Source organism: Phyllobates terribilis, unplaced genomic scaffold (genome assembly GCF_046119375.1).
Source record: "Phyllobates terribilis strain yellow unplaced genomic scaffold, ASM4611937v1 Scaffold_1__5_contigs__length_1240528914, whole genome shotgun sequence".
Lineage (NCBI taxonomy): Eukaryota > Metazoa > Chordata > Amphibia > Anura > Dendrobatidae > Phyllobates > Phyllobates terribilis.
The window spans coordinates 352,022,831-352,044,209 of NW_027362761.1; the positions used below are offsets into that span (position 1 = coordinate 352,022,831).

General features: G+C 45.0%; 1 protein-coding gene across 14 annotated transcripts in view; it reads left to right on the forward strand.

The window, feature by feature from the left end:
- NCOR2 (nuclear receptor corepressor 2) overlaps positions 1-21,379 on the forward strand; it is a 475,703-nt gene that overhangs the window by 76,621 nt on the left and 377,703 nt on the right. For all 14 annotated transcript variants that reach the window (XM_073676156.1, XM_073676157.1, XM_073676163.1 and 11 more), the window contains exon 2: positions 18,156-18,352. In XM_073676156.1, the coding sequence (XP_073532257.1) occupies positions 18,248-18,352 (105 nt within the window). In that variant the 5' untranslated portion in view covers positions 18,156-18,247. The remainder of the gene's footprint in view (positions 1-18,155; positions 18,353-21,379) is intronic.

A 21,379-nucleotide genomic window follows, 5' to 3' on the forward strand; every position in this document is an offset into this window, starting at 1 on the left:
ATGAGTCGGCTAGTCTGAAGAGCAGTGACCTCACTCAGTCTTCTCTGGTATCCAGCACCGCACCAGTCCTCTTCTGAGGTCGGGGAGTTTATTATCACAGTGACACAACAGTACATACACATACACAGTTTAGGGGACAAAAAAGTTCGTAGGAGGGTTCTTTAACATTATTTCCAATTCCCGTAATGCAGTGCTATGTAGTAACAGGAAACTAGCGGAGTTTAGCTTTAGGCATGAATAGAGAAGAAAACCTATAAGAAAAATATCTTAACTACTCTGTAATAGTATAAATACTTTACTTTCCTTATTTTCCTTTCCTTATGTTGTCATAATAAAAGGGAAAATATATATCTATTTAGAAATGTAGAAATTTGCTTGCCGGGCACTTTTTGAGCGGACAATTTTAGATGATTGAGAATGCAGTGAATAGGAAATTGTTGTTGAAAGTGAATTTTACATCAGGGGTGTGCTGCCCTGGTTATGCCAGCTGTTTCAGAACGGCATCTTTAATGAGGCTTAGGAAGTCATTACACCTCATAGGCATTTAGTTCGTCAAGAAATGGACTTCTCGCATGAATGGGAAGTGTGGCAGCATTTACATGGACTTTGATAAAGCGGAGAACTCTCTTCATTCATGTTTTCACCTGGGAATATGATTGAAAGTCTCGGTAGGGCTCATCTCTGGGGAGAAAAGTGTTTCTACTGTTCTTGAAGTTCCAGTTTACTCTGTACTGTACTAGTCTTGTGTCTTATGAGAACCAAAGTCTCCAAACAGCCAGAAGTTCCTGGACAGTCAAGAAAAATTAGGCACTTTTTTTCCCATCCCCAAAATATTACAGACACACCAATTTTTTTTTTTCAAAGCTGAAGAAGCTTGTTTAGATTATTACTAGTGTTGAGCGATACCTTCCGATATCAGGAAATATCGTATCGGATTGGATCGGACCGATACCCAAAACGTATCGGATATCGCCGATTCCGATACCGGAAACCAATGCAAGTCAATGGGACACAAATATCGGAATGAAAATAAACCCTTTCTTTCCTTGTAGGTTAATTCTACATGAAGTAAAACAACTAAGAATAATGTAGAATGTATTACATGAAAAGCCGGCAATTCATCAGCGGCATACACCGGTACCCGACAATTTAGAACAGAAAGAATAGAGCTTCACACATAGATTAGATAGATAGAAACATGTCAGTCACATATATATGAAGTACAGTGACAGTGTTGCTTACTGTACTTGTCATTTAGTGTTAAAATAAAGGATTTATTTAAAAAAAAATTGGCGTGGGGTTCCCCGTAATTTTAGTCTCTAGCGGAGGTTAAGCAGACGGCTGGGGCAGATGTTTGAAGCCTGGGAAGGGGGTAATACCCACGGAGCTTCCCAGGCTACTAATATGAGCCCCCAGCTGAATACCTAGCCTTTACTAGCTATTAAAATGGGGGACCCCTTCAAAAAAGACGTGGGGTCCCCCCTAATTTAATAGCTAGCAAAGGCTAGGCAGACAGCTGGGGGCTGACATTAATAGCCCAGGAAGGGTGCCATGAATATTGGCCCCCTCCCAGGCTAGAAACACCAGCCGTCAGCCGCCCCAGAAATGGCGCATCCATAGGATGCGCCAATTCTGGCACTTAGCCTCGCTCTTCCCACTGCCCTGTAGCGGTGGCAGTGGGGTAATAGGGCTGGGGTTGATGTCAGCTTATAATGCCAGCTGACATCAAGCCCAGGTTAGTAATGGAGAGGCGTCTATAAAACACCCCCATTACTAACCCCATAGTCAAAGTTAAAAAAAAACACAAACACCCAGAATAAAGTCCTTTAATTGAAATAAACACACAATTCTTTATTGTTCTAAATTAAACTCTACTTACCATCACGCCCATTCCAGCTGAAGCCAACGATCTCCTGCAATAAAAGTAAAATAATAAACCAACCTCATCCTCACCTTTCCATGGTTCCCACGACAGCTTCAGCTCTGCTACATCGAGATGACAGGCTGGACCGCAGCAGAACGCTGCCATCCAGCCTGTCATCCCGCAGACAGTGAGAAGCGCAGGCATGCTTGCGCTCCTCAGTGTCTCTCTGTGACGGCATCCAGATGAGCCGAGTTCATGTCCAATGAACTCAGCTCACCTCATGCACGTCACTGACAGCGTGGGAGAATTCTCCTGCACTCAGCGCTTCAGCGTGAGAATTTTCCCACGCTGTCAGTGACGTGCATGAGGTGAGCCGAGTTCATTGGACATGACCTCGACTCCTCTTTATGCCGTCACAGAGAGACACTGAGGAGCGCAAGCATGCCTGCGCTTCTCAGTGTCTGCGGGATGACAGGCTGGATGGCAGCGTTCTGCTGCGGTCCAGCCTGTCATCTCGATGTAGCAGAGCTGAAGCTGTCGTGGGAACCATGGAAAGGTAAGGATGAGGTTGCTTTATTATTTTACTTTTATTGCAGGAGATCGTTGGCTTCAGCTGGAATGGGCGTGATGGTAAGTATAGTTTAATTTAGAACAATAAAGAATTGTGTGTTTATTTCAATTAAAGGACTTTTTTCTGGGTGTTGTGTTTTTTTTAAATACTTTACTAGAAATTCATGGTGGTCATGTCTAATATTGGCGTGACCCCATGAATTGCGGGCTTAGGGCCAGATGATAATGCCAAGCTGGCCTTAACCCCTTTATTACCCAGTGAGCCACCGCACCAGGGCCCTGGATGAGTTGGGTACAGCGCCAGAAGATGGCGCTTCTATGAAAGCGCCATTTTCCGGGGTGGCTGCGGACTGCAATTTGCAGCGGGTGGGGCCCAGAAAGCTTGGGCCTCCCTGCGCTGCGGATTCCAGCCCCCATCTGCCTAGTTGTACCTGGCTGGACACAAAAATAGGGCGAAGCCCCACGTATTTTTTTTTTAATTATTTCATGAAATTTATGAAATAATTTTTTAAAAAAAGGGCTTCCCTATATTGTTGTGTCCGGCCAGGTACAAATAGGCAGCTGGTGGTTGGGCGCAGCCCGTTCCTGCCTGCTGTACCTGGCTGGACACAAATATAGGGCGAAGCCCCACATCAATTTTTTTTTTAATTATTTCATGAATTTCCTGAAATAATTAAAAAAAAAATTGATGTGGGGCTTCGCACTATATTTGTGTCCAGCCAGGTACAGCAGGCAGGAACGGGCTGCGCCCAACCACCAGCTGCCTATTTGTACCTGGCCGGACACAACAATATAGGGAAGCCCTTTTTTTCTTTATTATTTCATGAATTTCATGAAATAATTTAAAAAAAAAATACGTGGGGCTTCTCCCTATTTGTGTGTCCAGCCAGGTACAACTAGGCAGCTGGGGGCTGGAATCTGCAGCTCAGGGAGGCCCAAGCTTTCTGCCCCCCCCCCCCCCCCCCCCCTGCCCGGTGCAAATTGCAGTCCGCAGCCACCCCGGAAAATGGCGCGTTCATAGAAGCTGGATGCTGTACCTGGCTGGTATACAAAAATATGGCAAAGCCCACGTCAAAATTTTTGGGAAAAATTAATTAAAAAATAAATAATAATTTAGGGACTGCATCTTTATTAACTCCTCAAATGTCATTTAGTGTTAAAATAAAGGATTTATTAAAAAAAAATTGGCGTGGGATCCCCCATAATTTTAGGCTCTAGCGGAGGTTAAGCAGACGGCTGGGGCAGATGTTTGAAGCCTGGGAAGTGGGTAATACCCACGGAGCTTCCCAGGCTACTAATATCAGCCCCCAGCTGAATACCTAGCCTTTAATAGCTATTAAAATGGGGGACCCCCCCCCAAAAAATGACGTGGGGGACCCCCTATTTAATAGCTAGCAAAGGCTAGGCGGACAGCTGGGGGCTGATATTAATAGCCCAGGAAGGGTGCCATGAATATTGGCCCCCTCCCAGGCTAGAAACACCAGCCGTCAGCCGCCCCAGAAATGGCGCATCCATAGGATGCGCCAACTCTGGCACTTAGCCTCGCTCTTCCACGCTGCCCTGGTGCGGTGGCAGGGGGTAATAGTGGTGGGGTTCATGTCAGCGCCAGCTGCCATGAAGCCCTGGTTAGTAATGATGGGCGTCTATAAGACACCCCCATTACTAACCTACAAAGTGTTAAAAAGAAAAAACACACTACACCCAGAAAAAAATAATTTATTTGAAATAAAACACACAATTTTATTTAATTCTTAGTTTACTAAAAAAAAATTGTTACCTGTCCACGTTCCTGCGCTGATCTCCCATGCACAGCTGTCACATCTGGAGATGGTGACAGCTGTGCATGGCTGCTGTAAGCTCACACTGCCGGGAACACGTCCGCTCCCGGCAGCAGGAGCCACTGACTGAGGTCACCGGAGTGCATTCAGGCAGCGCAGCTCCGGAGACCTCCTTTACGGCACTGCTGTACCGTGGGAATTTCTCACGATACAGCAGGGCCGTAAAGGAGCTAACCGGAGCAGCGCTGCCTGAACTCCGGCGAACCCGCTTATGCAATGACGGGGCTGCTTTACGGCCCCGTCATTCTAGCGGCGGCAGCGGTTCAGAGCGGTCACATTCTATGTGGCTGCTCTAAACTGGAGATCATCGTGGGACACTCGTGGACTACTACGGAGGGGTAAGGATAAGGTTGTGGTTTATTATTTTATATTTTATTACAGGAGATCGATGGCTTCGGGGAATTGGGTGTCTAGGTGAGTATAGGTGTAGTTTTTTATTTTTTACTTTATTTTAGGTGGCGGTTGGCGGGGACAGGTAATGTATAAACTAATTTATTGTAGGTAACCACTGGCCACCAATGACATGTATTTAACATTTATTGGGGACACGGGCAATTTAAATAGCAGGATCAGGCTGATGGGAACTACTGCTCCCATCGAGCTGATCCTGCTGGCACGAGTGGACGGGGGACAGACATAGGCCGATGGGAGTAGTAGTGTCACATCGGCCTATGTCTGCCTGCACGCACACACCCGCAGACACCGCAGACACACGCACAGACACCCTGCACACACTCGCAGACACCGCGCACAGACACCCACAGACACCAATCATGATGGGTCTGATCGTCTGGGAGGTGAGGCTGACCTGTGCGGCCGTGGGAAAGTTCATGTGAGTTCATGCAATGCAGTCAAGCATGAACTCACGTGAACCCTCTGAGGGCACCGCGGCGACTTCAAATGAACAGCTGATCAGCATCACCTGATACCTCAGCTGTTCATTTGAAATAACCTGCGGGAAAGCGCAGCACAGAACGGGAAAGCCGGCGGTGAAGTCTTTTCACTGCCGGCTTCCCCGCCCGGGTCCTTCGCTCCCCGCTCCTTGGTGCTGCGCTCCCCGCCCGGTCCTAACTTACGATCGGGATGTGAGGTGGCGAGGGGAGCGGAGGATCGGGGTGGTAGGCTGCGGGGAAGCAGTATGGGGCTGTGCGATTGTTTAAAAGCCGGCGGCTTTTTACCGCCCACCGGCTTTTAAACGATCAGGAGAATTCTCCCACGCCGGGATGGCATTCTGATGACAGGCTGGATCTCAGCTGAGCGCTGCCATCCAGCTTGCCATCCTTCAGAGACACTGCAGAGCGCAGGCATTATGGGAACTTCCAATTCCGGTATTCAATATTGTAAAAGTATCGGAATTCCGATACCGCGAATATCGTCCGATACCCGATATTTCAGTATCGGAATGCTCAGCACTAATTATTACTGTATTTGACATAATTTTACAACTCACATTGAGTGCGGTTACTGTCTTCATATCAAAATTATGGGCTGTAGACCCGTATCCTCTATATTCGTATTTTATAATTTTCCAATGTGCCTGGAAAAAAATGTTGGCTGTCTGCAATTTTTGGTAAACTGTCCAGAAAAAAATCAAAAATCAAGGTGTCAACCCTCATGAGAATAGAATAGTGGCCATTCGTGACCAAGCTCTGGAGAATTTGTTGTGAATGCCAGATAACATTGTGGGTTACACAGGTCACATCACTGTCTAATTATGCAGATTATATACAAATCTGCCCTTGCATTCAAACCATTATATGTGACATTAACAGTGATTATCTCATGACAATGGCACATGTTGAGGGATGGGATTTATCAGGCAGCAACTAAACTGTTCTTAAACTTGATGGGTTGGAAGCAGGAAAAATGAGCAGCAGTAAAGATCTGAGCGACTTTGACAAAGGACTGTTAAAATCTGCATTCTTCATTTCAGTTCTACTACTATAGCACATAGATAAATAAATAAGATTAGGCCCCATCCATAATCAATACAAAGCTGCTGGGTGTCTGGACAGTGCCAGAATCAGCAGGAACATACCCGCTCAATAAACCTGATCAAAAAGGAGAAGGAAGAGAGCTTAAATGGTAAAAAGAAGCAATTTTATTAAGTCAAAAATTAATATAGTTCATCATAATAAATAACATGATCTATCTCTAACAACAAAAGTGCTCAGTGCCAGGAAGCACAGTGGAGTACAGCCTGCACACCTGCTAAATACCTAGATGGAAGAAGAGGGAAAGACAGAGCAGGCTGGGAGGACAAAACACTGCGGGCTGTATACATATAAGGGCACAAGTGTGCTAACAACACAATCATCAAGTAGTCTGCACAAACAGCCTTACCAGAGTCAGAGCAGAGAGCTGTAAAGCGCTGTGAAGAGGGGTGGTGGCAAGCGATACCTCGACGCGCGTTTCGCCAGGAGATGACAAGCTTTCTCAAGAGGCTCATACTATGCCAAATAGGCGTAAAACAGCAAAAATAACAGTAGTGTTGACTCCATGTCATGGCGCACATTAATAATGTCCCATTGACCCCATTGACTTTAATTGAGTTTGAAGGGTTTTTCTGCACCCTTGTTCATTCTTTTACAAGGCAAAATAGTACTGTGTTCTTTTGTTTGTCATTTATTTTTGGTCATAATTACTGAACAAAACATCTCAAATTGCTGGAGAGTGTTCCTGGTATCCAACAGTTTTCTAAAATTGAAAAGCTGGTGAATGGAAGCTGGGTCATAGATAAGTATTATGAAGTCTACAACTTGACAAGTCAAAGCTGCTTGGTGCTATTACTGGGTCTTATACAGTTTTAGGCTGATGGTATGAATGTTCAGGCTGATTGGTCCACAGACATTGGGCTATGTAGGTGTATAGATTGAAAGCACCTGAATATCCCACTTGTGTGAATAGCTACTGTATTGGGCTGCTGTCCATATTTCTGCTTTATCTTCTGGAATAGCCAAAATATTCAATAATAATTTTTGCCTAATGTAAGATCAGTAATTTCTAATCCCAATGTAAGACCACTATGAATGGTGCATGTAGTCTTAGAGGCCCATTCATCAAAGCTTTAATGTGGCAAAGAAGCTTTGAAAATGTGCACATTTTTTTGCAATTCTTCATTGCTCAAAAATGTTGCAACTTGTGGCATTTCTATGCCAGTTTGAATCGGATTTGCCAAAATATGCAGAGCTAGTGAGGAGCTGGGCCCGCCATCAATAGTGTCAGCATTTTGTATGTCCAAAAAAATTCAATTCCAGTCACTGAGTGAACTAGCGTTTCTGGACTAGCCGTTTATGGAGGCGCATGCCACTCAGAAGAGGCACCAAATTTATTAAGTGGCATGCGCTTCTTAATGAATGTGGCGCCTTCCACTCCAACACTGGCATAGGCTACACTAGTCTTGATGAATCAGCCCCTTTAGAGTATAGTTGTACATACTGTAATATGATGGGCCAAGTGGGGACAAACCTTTGCAAAAATTACACATTAAAGCTTTCTTTACAAGGGGTTCAACCTTCATTTAGTAGTTGCTGTGAGTTCACATCCACGAGTATTAGAAAGCTGAGTTTCAGGTATATTTTGCTTAGGGCCACAGTGTGACGTTCAGAAATGTGCTTACTTAAATGAACATTACACAACACTTAGATTTCACTCTGTCATCGTGCTTCAGGCCCAGTGCTGGAGTTAAATATTTGTTGTCAGTGCTGGAACTAGGTCCTGTATGGTGAGAGGCTTTGGGGAAGGCTCTACTGATCTTTTAGGAGAGGATCCAATCCTTTCTCTTGCTTACAATAGGAGTTGAGGGCAATTATATTAAGCGAGGGCCACATGAGATTTCACCACGGGCATTTTTAACCAATGCGAGGGTCCCCCTTTCCACAGCAATCACAATAATAGCAAAGTGGGGTGGAACCCAGATTTAATATAATGCAAGAGATACCGATGATCTATTTTTTACAAGAGGAGAATGAGTGGGCAAACACTGGGGATACAATGTAGCACCACTAACTTATTTTGCCATAGTCTTGTTTTCTATTTAACTCTTTAATTATATAGTATTAGACATGGTAATGGTTATAATGGATGATAAATCTACTTACATAGACCATTATGTGGGGTAGAGATAACACACACACACACACACACACACACACACACACACACACACACACACACACACACACACACTGTGTGTGTATATATATATATATATTATACAGTACAGACCAAAAGTTTGGACACACCTTCTCATTTAAAGATTTTTCTGTATTTTCATGACTATGAAAATTGTACATTCACACTGAAGGCATCAAAACTATGAATTAACACATGTGGAATTATATACTTAACAAAAAAGTGTGAAACAACTGAAAATATCTTATATTCTAGGTTCTTCAAAGTAGCCACCTTTTGCTTTGATGACTGCTTTGCACACTCTTTGCATTCTCTTGATGAGCTTCAAGAGGTAGTCACCAGAAATGGTTTTCACTTCACAGGTGTGCCCTGTCAGGTTTAATAAGTGGGATTTCTTGCCTTATAAATGGGGTTGGGACCATCAGTTGTGTTGTGCAGAAGTCAGGTGGATACACAGCTGATAGTCCTACTGAATAGACTGTTAGCTGTTTTTTTTTTTCTTGCCATAATACAAATTCTAAGTAAAGAAAAACGATTGGCCATCATTACTTTAAGAAATGAAGGTCAGTCAGTGCGAAAAATTGGGCAAACTTTGAAAGTGTCCCCAAGTGCAGTTGCAAAAACCATCAAGTGCTACAAAGAAACTGGCTCACATGAGGACCGCCCCAGGAAAGGAAGACCAAGAGTCACCTCTGCTTCTGAGGATAAGTTTATCCAAGTCACCAGCCTCAGAAATCGCAGGTTAACAGCAGCTCAGATTAGAGACCAGGTCAATGGCACACAGGGTTCTAGCAGCAGACACATCTCTTCAACAACTGTTAAGAGGAGACTTTGTGCAGCAGGACTTCATGGTAAAATAGCTGCTAGGAAACCACTGTTAAGGACAGGCAACAAGCAGAAGAGACTTGTTTGGGCTAAAGAACACAAGGAATGGACATTAGACCAGTGGAAATCTGTGCTTTGGTCTGATGAGTCCAAATTTGAGATCTTTGGTTCCAACCACCGTGTCTTTGTGCGACGCAGAAAGGGTGAACGGATGGACTCTACATGCCTGGTTCCCACCGTGAAGCATGGAGGAGGAGGTGTGATGGTGCTGGAGACACTGTTGGGGATTTATTCAAAATTGAAGGCATACTGAACCAGCATGGCTACCACAGCATCTTGCAGCGGCATGCTATTCCATCCGGTTTACGTTTAGTTGGACCATCATTTATTTTTCAATAGGACAATGACCCCAAACACACCTCCAGGCTGTGTAAGGGCTATTTGACCAAGAAGGAGAGTGATGGGGTGCTACGCCAGATGACCTGGCCTCCAGTCACCAGACCTGAACCCAGCCGAGATGGTTTGGGGTGAGCTGGACCGCAGAGTGAAGGCAAAAGGGCCAACAAGTGCTAAGCATCTCTGGGAACTCCTTCAAGATTGTTGGAAGACCATTTCCGGTGACTACCTCTTGAAGCTCGCCAAATGTGTGCAAAGCAGTCATCAAAGCAAAAGGTGGCTACTTTGAAGAACCTAGAATATAAGACATATTTTCAGTTGTTTCACACTTTTTTGTTAAGTATATAATTCCACATGTGTTAATTCATAGTTTTGATGCCTTCAGTGTGAATGTACAATTTTCATAGTCATGAAAATACAGAAAAATCTTTAAATGAGAAGGTGTGGCCAAACTTTTGGTCTCTACTGTATGTGTGTGTATGTATAATATATAGTAATATACAGGAAAAAAATGTCAACCCCCTCAAATAATGATGATTGGGGCATTGCCATAACATAAGTGTCGACCCCATCCATAGGCATGCATGCTCAGATTTTTAGACATGCTTGTTAAACCCGTGGTCACGTGTGCTGTACTTTCCCCCACACTGCCTGTCCAAAGATGTGTCAATACCCACATTTGTATCTGCTGTGCTTAACTTGTACTCACTCTTCAGTGAGAGCAGAGGTGTCTGTCTCACACAGGAGTAACCTGCCTGTTCTTGGCTCCTCCTGTGTGAGATATAATGATGCCCTCCTCTGCTCTCACTGCGGTGCTGGCACAAGTTCAGCATAACACACTAAGGCCACGACCCCACTATCAGTATTTGGTCAGTATTCAGTATTTTTTTTCTCAGGAGTGGTTGGCAAAACCAGGTGAGGAACAATCAGAGAAAAGGTATAATAGAAACAAGTGCACCAATTCTGTATTTATCACCCACTCCTGGTTCTGGCTCGCACTCGAGAGAAAAATTACTGACCAAATACTGATAGTGGGGCCGCGGCCTTAAGTGTGATTACTGACACCTCTGCTAACAGGCAGAGTGGGGTGGTGGGGCGGTGGCAGTAGAGCAAAGGTAACAATGCTAGGAGAGGATGAGAGCTGACAGACTATGTAATGGGACATGGCTAAACTCGGCTGCTCTGTCCTCCCTTCACACTGACTCATGCAGGTGTCATGCCAGGTGTGAGTGCAACACAGAGGGGAAAGGGAGCCCAGACACTAGGGAAGGGGGGAAGTGGTGACCTCCTAATCTGGACTAGCGTCACCCTGTCTCCCCCTAACGTACCTATACAGCCTCCGCAGCTGTCGCCGATCACATGCCTCGCCCTACTATCCCTGGCGTAAGGCTATAGCTTGGGGGTAGAAGGAGATGAGCTCTAGTCAACCTTCGCTAGCACTCTAAAGACAAAAGGGGAATAACAACTTCGCTTTAGAAGAAACTCCAACAGGGCACACGGCCTCAAGACTCCAGAGGACGTGATGCTGCTTCAGCCAAGTTCCAAGTAGAAAGGCGTATAACTGGCGACACCCACCTGGAGAGATCAGGTGTATATATATACACCCTGACTAAAGGGAGGTAGTTGCTGGGTCCTAAACACAGCCTCCTATCTAGGCAGCTGTCTGCATTGCCAAACGTGGAGATCTGTAAACCACTGTAGGGCAACTGTCTGTCATCTCTTACACACCTGTGACAGTACCCCCCCCCCCCCATCTACGAGTGGCCTCCGGACACTCAGGACCGGGTTTCTCAGGAAAAGAGGTGTGAAAAGAGGGAACCAATCTGAGAGCGTTCACCTCTGACGCTGAAACCCACGTCCTCTTCCGGACTATAGTCTTTCCAGTTCACCAAGTATTGCAGAGAATGACGTTGGAGACGAGAATCTACTATTCTCAAAATCTCGGAACTCCAAATTACCATCAACCATTACTGTGGGCGGTGGTAGAGGTGAGGGCTCAAGAGGTTCTAGGAACCTTTTTTGAGTAGGGACCTGTGGAACACATTGTGAACCTTAAGGGCCCGAGGAAGTTCAAGACGAAACTCTGCTGGGTTAATGATGGCGGTAATTTTGTAGGGACCAATAAACCTAGGTCCCAGCTTCCAAGAAGGAACTTTCAATCTTATATTCTTGGTAGACAACCACACAAAGTCATTCACATTCAGGTCCGGACCTGGCAAGTGTTTTCTGTCAGCCATACATTTATACCTGTCACCCATGGTCTTTAAATTACACAGAACACCCTGCCATGCCGAGGAGAGCGACAAAGCAAACCGTTCCTCCTCAGGAACTCTTGAAGCTCCACCCCCACTGAAGGTACCAAACTGTGGATGATAACCTTATGCACCAAAGAACGGTGACCTGCCAGTGGATTCTTGACTATGATTATTGATGGCAAATTCTGCCAGCGGTAAGTAGGATGCCCAATCCTCTTGATTTTTCGGATATGAAACACCTGAGGTATGTCTCCCAAGTTCTGATTGACACGCTCGGTCTGACCATTCGACTGAGGGTGGAAGGCAGAGGAAAAGGACAGCTGCACCCCTAGTCGAGAACAGAATGCCTTCCAGAACTTGGAAACAAACTGGGTCCCCCGATCAGATACCACATCGGAGGGAACCCCATGAAGCTTCACAATCTCATTTATGAACACCTGGGCAAGTGCATTGGGAAGTGCAGGTAAAGTGACGAAGTGAACCATTTTACTGAACCTATGTGCTACTACCAAAACCACCGTTTTGCCTGCAGAACGGTAGGTCTGTAATAAAATCCATGGACAAGTGTGTCCATGGCCTGCTAGGGATAGGTAGCGGAAGAAGAGTACCAGACGGACAGGTGTGCGAAACCTTAGAACGCGCGCAAATACTACAAGCAGCTCAGTTACATCCCGATGCAACCCCGGCCACCAAAAAAGACGAGAGAGGAGGTCCGCGGTTTCCTTACCACCTGGATGCCCAGCAATCAGAGTTATGATGTTCCTTGATTACTTTACGGCATAGATCAGGTGGTACAAATAACTTTCCTGAAGGGCAGGAGGCAGTGGCGTCCCCCTGAGCCTCCAGCACCTCCCCCTCCAGTACCTCCCCCTCCAGTTCAGGAAAAAGAGCCGAAATAACTTAACTACCCCTTTCTGTAATATCGGGGCAGGGTTCTCATGGTCATCACTACCAGGGAAGCTCCGGGACAAAGCATCAGCCTTGATGTTTTTGACCCCTGGACAAAGTGACAATGAAACTGAACCTAGTTAAAAAACAGGGACCATCTGGCTTGCCTAGGGTTGAGACGTTTAGCTGACTGGAGATATGACAGGTTCTTATGGTTATTAATAACAGTAATAGGATGGACAGCCCCCTCCAACCAGTGTCGCCATTGCTCGAATGCCAATTTAACGAACCCTGAGACAACACAGCCCCAACCCCGACATCCGAAGCATCGACCTCTACAATAAAGGGTTGAGAAACATCTGGTTGACTGAGTATTGGTGCAGTGGCAAAGTGATTCTTTAAGGAAGAAAAAGCCTGGAGGGAAGCCTCCGACCATTTGGAAAAATCAGACCCCTTCTTAGTCATGTCAGTAAGGGGTTTCACTACAATGGAGGAGTAATTTTGGATGAATTTCAGGTAAAAATGAGTAAAGCTCAGAAAACGTTGTAGAGCCTTCAGGTTTTGGGACATTCCCAGTCAAAGACTGCACTTATCTTCTCCGAATCCATCCGAAAACCTGAAGATGACAAGTACCCCAAAAACTGCACCTCCTGTACTGCGAAAACACATTTCTCTAGTTTGGCATAGTTTTGTTATCTCTTAATATCTGAAGCACCTGCTTAACATGATGGGTCTCAAAATCAGGTGAATAAACCAAAATATCATCCAGATAGACCACCACAAACCTCCCCACCAAATGATGAAAAATATAATTTCTGAAATGCTGGAATACCCCAGGTGCATTGGTCAAGCCAAAAGGCATAACCAGACTCTTGAAATAACCTTCTGGGGTATTGAATGCTGTTTTCCATTCGTCCCCTTCACTGATTCTAACCAGATTGTAGGCTCCCCTTATATCCAACTTGGAGAATACCTTAGCTCCCACAACCTGGCTGAACAAATCCGGAATTGGAGGAAGAGGGTATGGATCACGGATGGTAATTTGATTTAATTCCCGGAAATCAAAACAGGGACGTAGACCGCCATCATTTTTCTTCACAAAGAAGAACCCTGCCGCCACAGACGAAGATGAGGGTCTGATTTGTTCCTTCTCCAGACTTTTCGCAATGAAATCCTTCATGGCTTGTCTCTCAAGGCCAGAAAGATTATACAGTCTGGACTTGGGTAGTTTAGCTATTAGGGTTAATAGGACAGTCATAAGCACGATGAGGAGGCAAATCCTGACACCCCTTCTCAAAAAAAGCGTCCTCAAAACCAGACAGAAAAGCAGGCAGTATCTCCGCAGAGACAGCTGCAATGGAAACATTCAGACAGTTCTCATGGCAGTAATCTCCCCATTCAATAAACTTCCCGGTTTCCCAATCCACCAATGGATTGTTTAACAACCAGGGGATACCTAAAACAATTGGAGTAGGGAGATTCTCCAAAACATAGCAAGGAATGATTTCACAATGAACTGACCCCACCCTCCGTTTTACATTATGTACAATCTGTGTAAATGGTTTCTGTTCAATTGGCGCTGAGTCAATGGCAAAGATGGGAATAGGTTCAACTAAAGCACAGTTAGCAAGACCATGAGTTTTCACAAACTCCGCATCAACCATGCTGACCCTGGCTCCACTGTCAACAAACACAGATATTTTTTCGATTTTGCTCTCTAGCACCACCTCTGCAGTTTGGTCACAAATGCACCCCTTGTTTATCCAACTCCAGACTACCGAGAGTTAATAGTTCTTTGTTTAGGAATTGAAGGACAGGTCCCAACAAAGTGTCCCTTTTTCCCACAAAAAAACATACGCCTTTTTTCTGCCGAATCTCCGGGGGAGATTTATTATGTAGAGACACCCCCTAACTGTATGGGTTCCTCCACCTCCCCAGTACTGGTTCACCCCCAGACCACTCCCTTGGCAAAGGTACACAACCCCGACCAGAAGGGAGGTAGTCGCTGGGTCCTAAACACAGCCTCCTATCTAGGCAGCTGTCTGCATTGCCAAACATGTAGATCTCCTGTAAACCACTGCAAGGCGACTGTCTGTCACCTCTAACACACCCGTGACAGCAGGAGGATAGATCAGGACATCAGAGCTGTATTATTACATCACACACTGAGAAACCTGCTCTAAACTGTGGAGGGGATGTGTTGATTTTATGCTGTGTTGCTTCCTGCTTATTATTGGTCATCGTCTTACAGTGAGAATAAGTAAATGCCCTGTTAACATCCACTTGGACTTAACTTAAGGGCCAAATACTTTGATTGCTATTAACTTTGCAATAGAAATGCAAAATTATAAAAACAAAAACTAAACGTTTCATTCCACTCTACTGTTGCTGTTACATTGTGTGTCCAGTTCAACATGAAAAATTTGGTTAAAGACCCTCTTTAATTGCTAAGCACAGAGGTTTTTGGAAAAAAAATAGTATCTATGGCCCTGATTCATCATTTGCATTTTTTAAGCCACTTTCCTTTTTTTTGCCCCCTGGTATTAGTTGCCATTTTGATGCCAAATTCATCAAAGTGGTGTACGCGATTCATGAATTTGGAACAAAGTAGAAAAAAAAATGGACTTTTTTCTTGTCTTTGGCTGTGTGCCCACGTAGCGTTTTCAAGCGTATATGCTGCGGAATTTCCGCAGCGTAAACACTTGAAAAACGCATGTATATCCGCACCCCATGGTCCCCAATGGCATTCCGCAATGTCAATGCCCATGCTGCGGATTTTTCCGCAGCGTATATGCTGCAGTCAAAAATCCGCAGCATGTTCATTAATTTTGCGGAAGCGCAGCGGAATCAATGTGCGGATGGTACCCAAGTCTGGATGAGAGGAGACTCTCATCCAGACCTGGGTACCAAAGAACCTGTAAAAAAAAGAATAAAATAAAGTTTATACTTATCTTTTGATGTTTTCCCTCCGTCGCGCTGTTGTCTGAAGGACCTGCCACGTCATTGAGTCATGTGACCCACCACATGACTCAATGACGTCACCGCAGGTCCTGCACACAACAGCGTGAGCCGCTCAAGCCTCCGAACGGGGCAGAGAATGCATCAGAAGGTGAGTATAAAGTTTATTTTTTTATTTTTTACCATTCTGAACAAGTTGTCAAGCACTTTTCCAAGTGATGCTTGGAGAAGTGCTTGATAACCCGCATGCGGAAATGCATGCAAAGACGCCTCACAAACGCTTCTACCTGGCGGGAAAACCGCATGCGATTTTCCCGCCAGGGAGAAGCGTAAAAAATATGCTTCAGGTCCGCAACGTGGGCACATAGCCTTTATCTGATTTTTGTAACTTTTTGCGCCACAAGTTGCAAAGATTGCTCCAAAATGCAGATGTACTCAGAAATGCATTAAGGGGGGGGGGACCGGAGTAAAAATGCACCAAATTTTGCAACCTTTTAAAAATTTGCAGTTGATTAACAATTCCAGATGTTTTCGGCTAATTAAACTCAACTACAAAGCCGAAAACAATAAAACAGAGAGCACATATAAAATAGGCTTAAGCAAAGGTGCAAATAGAATAATGAATTGGGTGCAAACAAAAAAAAAAAAAGCGCAAAACTATACTAAAAACGGGCACAAAGGCAATCATGAATCGGGGCTTAAGTTTTGTAATTTGCAAGCTTTAAAAAGAGGAACGAGGGGGAGATTGGTAAGGATTAAGGATAGCTTGACCTGCTAGTACTGGCATCCTGCCTCTAAACACTGGTAAAAAAAAAACAAGAAAAGAGACAAGCCGAGGACACTGCCACCATAAAGGTGTTAATGTAGAACAGATTATTATATTAAAAGGTTAATGAACATAAAGCCTCATGATTGAAAATTTAAGGTCGCCTTCTGCATCCTTAAATACAATATGTAATTCCACTGGCAAAATGTGTCTTCTATAATGGTTCCTGAGCAGGGTTTGGGTCAACCAGGTATGTGGAGGGTATGGAGAGAACAAGTGCAGGCCGGGCCGGAGAGTGGTAAACAAACCAATGCTTTTCAGTGCCAAACTCCTTGGTAAGTACTTGACTCCTGTTATACATTGGATTGGGAAAGACATGGCCTCACACCTCTCCCTTATTCCTCTGGTCAATACGGTAGAAGTAGTTATCATGCAAGATCTTTTGGAGCAGACCAGGCCTGATGCTAGCTGCACGCACTGCCCACATGATTAAGCCAGGACTGAAATTTCTCCTCTCTGTGATGATCATGCTAGTGATCAGTGGGGGGACCCCAAGTGATCAGATATTTAATACCTATCTTATAGATATATCATAAATGTATTTTGTGGAAAAACCCCTTTTAAAGCAGTTGTTGAACAAAGACTTGTACAGACAACAGCTAAGTATTTTGTGAAGATACAGGCTGCCGCAGCAGGCAGGGGGCCAGGTTACCGCAGCAGGCAGGTTGCCGCAGCAGGCAGGGGGGCATTTTGCCGCTGAAGGGAGCTTCTGTCATTGCTTTCCTTGCAGTAATTGTAGATCTCCATCTGCAATAAAAGGGATCCTGTAGAGGTACACAGTAGTCATTTCTGTAGAAAGTTTTTGCTGGTTGACAAACAGATGCTATTATTACTTTGCAGTAATTATTAGGCCTGGTATTTTTGTCTGCCTGAATCAGAGTGGATATAGAAGCTCCAGAGGAAAGCACAGTGATTAGGAAAGCAAGCTATTGCTTAGCCTAGTGGCAGTATCTGTGAGCTGTAGATAAAACAGTTTATATGCATCTCCTGATCTGTGGTTCCCCTCCCCCATGTTGGTTTCACACCCCAGCTTCTGACATCAGTGTCGGGGCCCATGTGCTGCTCACAGAACGGAAGCTATGACAAGTGTACAGTGCTGCAGTTTGACCAGAGGCGCAGGAGTATGGGGAGCTCGGAGGTGCAGATACATGACATATGAGGAAGTCTGCAGGCCACCTGAATGTTTATCTGGGAGGAGAGGCTGAACCCTTTGCATGACTTCACACCTAGAAGAGACATGTCTGTGGGTCACTGGTGATTAGTGAATAGACAGTTTTTCTGCCTGGATGTTTGCGGTATGTATGAAAATGTGGGCAATGCGGAACATCTTGTGTGCAGTTTACATTTTCCTTTACCGGAAATTGTGCAGGAACCTGCGGCTGTCCTGCTGTTGTGAAACTACAACTCTCATCATGATCTGATGTCCTCACGTTGCAGAAAACTGAATAATAACCAATGGCATTCTATGCAATTCTATTTCCTTGTATCTGTGAGGAAGGGGATATTTACAACAATCAGAACGTATTGTTATTAGCAGACCATTGGTTGGATACTCTGCAGATGCATGTTTAACATTTTCTTTTGTTTTCTTTATTTTTCAGACATGCAGTGATACAACCAAAGTCATCCCATGATCCTCTCTGGTCTCCTATCCTTTTATTAAGAAAATCGAGTTCACGTCTGCTGGCTCAGTATGTCGGGTTCTACCCAGCCAGCCACACAAAGCAGGAGGGCTGCGGAAGCCCGATACACTCCACATGCTATATCGTACCCAATCCAGTTATCCCGTTCACATACGGTAAGACATTTATAGTAAACCTTTATTTATTTTGAGTTGTTGTATTCTTTTTTTTTTTTTTTTAATAACCAATTAGGGAATTTTGTTCTCATAGAGGAGATCCTTGTTCCGAGCAGAAATTGGCTACAAAGAATCTCTCTATATACGGATAATAGAGCATGGCCTTGTTTGTAGTAATGGATTATTGTTCTTCATGCGTGCCAAGTAATGCTTGAAGGAGTAGCCCGTCTTAAGCTGCTAGTCTGCAGTCACTCTGTGTGACTGCAGACTTGTGAATCCTCACATTGCGTGCACTGCGCTGTCAGGATTCTCCGGTTCTGTTGCCAGCAGTGGCGGGCTTGCGATAGATAGTATGTGATTTGCACACATGCGGGCATGTGTCAACTAAAATTGTCCTCAGTAATACAATTAATATACCATAAAGTACCATATACATTTTTTTTTTTTTACGGTGCCACACTAAATAGGATAAAAACAGCTTGCTGCACTTTCGTATCAGTAAAGAATAGCATGACGTAGGCGGCTAGAGAGTCAGGGCACTCTACTGTACAGACAGCATTCTGGATACATTACACCTGGGTCTTATCTCGCCAAGTCCATTTTACTCTTACAGATCCCTTTTGATGTCTTTTTCTTTAGTTACTTTTCTTCGGTTTCTTTTCTACAGTTCAGTAACACATCTGTTTGATGTTGTTTGCTTAAGATAGTTAGTTTGTTTCCTATGGCCGGAGATAAGGACGCAGGTCTCGGGTCTCTTTGTTTCTCTGTAATAATTGATGTTCTTTTATAGAGACCACAAAATATAAGTTTATTTTTTTCTACTTTAAGGTCCCCATATACATTAGATGACAGACAGCCAAACGAACTCCATCTGCCTTACACCCCCGTACACAAGACTGCGTGCGTGGGGAGCAGTGACCATTCATTCTCCCTAATGGCATGCACACTGTAGCCGTGTTGATCTCTGCTGTCAGCATGCTCATGGGAGTGGTGAATATTCATGGACTTTAATAGCGGGCACACTGATCGCCGAGCGCAACCGGAGCCGCACTGCGGCTACAGTGTGCGCGCTATTAGGGAGCATGAATGGTCACTGCTCCCCACTCACGCAGTCCCAGCGCGGGGAGCAGTGACTATTCCAGCACAGAGCGGGACACAGCGCTGGAGGAGAGGGGAGGTGAGTATAATTGTTTTATTTTTTTTTCTATGCGGCGCGACGGGGATGAGGGGGGTCATACATACTGGGATGACGGGTGCCATACATACCAGGAGCCGTGATGCAGGCACAGTGTGCCGGCTGTTAAGGAAAATGAATATTCACTGCTCCCCACGCACATGGGCGTGGGGAGCAGTGAATATTCATTTTCATTTTCTTTAGTAGAGCACACAGTGTAGGCTGCAGCAGGCAGCTCTTGCCTCCTGTGCCCCGCTCACATCCCCCACCACCCACAGCCTCAGTATTTATGTATATCGGACTATAAGGCTGACTCCCCACTTTCCTCCAAAATTTTTGAGGAAAAAAGTGCGTGTTTTATAGTCCGAAAAATACATTATATTGCTCTCACATCTGTTGCTAGGCAACAATTTGTACTTACCTTCGGCTGTGGGGTTCATGTCCTACGATTTTATTTTTTGTCGGCATTTGTTCATTGGTGTTTGTAATGTGTTGTGAATGCTATAATTATAACTATAGCGAATGGATCTGTAATGTATTGTGTATATGTGGCCGCTATCTGATCCAGTATACTTTTATTTTAATGCCCTCAGATTACAGGCTATCACAGAAACCTGGATTCAGCAGCCAGACACCACTGCTGCTGCTGCTCTCTCGTTTGGTGGGCTGAAATTTTCACATTCCGCCAGACCTGACAACAGACAGGGTGGAGGTGTTGGTCTGCTCCTTTCCTCACAATGTGCTTTCCAGGTCATCCCCCCGGTTCCCTCACTTATGTTTCCTTCCTTTGAAGTCCACACCATCAGACTCTTTACGTCTCCCTACGAGTGGCGGTTGTGTATTGCCCTCCAGGCTTCTCCCACCAGTTCTTGGATCACTTTGCCACCTGACTTCCTCACTTTCTATCCTGTGACATCCCTACCCTCCTCATGGGCGACTTTAACATCCCCATCGATGATCCCCCTCTCCCAATCTGCCTCTCATCTACTTTCTCTAACCTCTTCATTCCGTCTCTCACAGTTTACTAATTCTCCTACCCATGAAGACGGGAATACTCTAGGACCTGTTTTTTTCCAGTCTCTGCTCGCTGGATGATTTTACCAACTCCCCTCTCCCGCTCTCGGACCACAACCTTCTTTCCTTCTCTGTCAAGAATTGTCTCCTCACCCGGGACACCCCCACTTACCACACTTATAGGAATACACGTACCATTAATACCCAGCAGCTCATGGACAATCTCCATACATCTTTAGCCCCCATCTCCTCCTTCTCCTGTCCAGACTTAGCATTGTCACACTACAATAATACACTGAAGAGTGCCCTAGATGAAGCAGCTCCTTCTACTCACAGAAAGACCCAACACAGACAACGGCAGCCCTGGCACACGATGCAAACACGTTTTCTTCAACGTTGCTCAAGGGGTGCTGAGCGTCAGTGGAGAAAATCTCTTTTAGCAGAGGACTTCATCCACTTTAAATTCATGCTCAAAACCTATAACTCTGCCCTTCATCTGGCCAAGCAATCCTACTTCACCACCCTCATCTCTTCAATGTCCAACAATCCAAAACGACTTTTCGAAACCTTAAACTCCCTCCTGAAAACTAACCACAGGCCCCCACCACCAACCTCAGCGGGGAGGATCTGGCCTCTTATTTCTTTGAAAAAATCAACCACATCCATCAGGACATCTCAGCCCAATCTCCTCAGTGCCTGGATCTCCTTCCCTGCTGCACTTCAAGCTCACTTGCCATCTTTGAGCCTGTTACAGAAGAAGTTACCCAGCTCCTCGCTTCTGCTCGGCCTACAACCTGCAACAGTGACCCCAATTCCTTCACATCTCCTGCAGCCCCTCT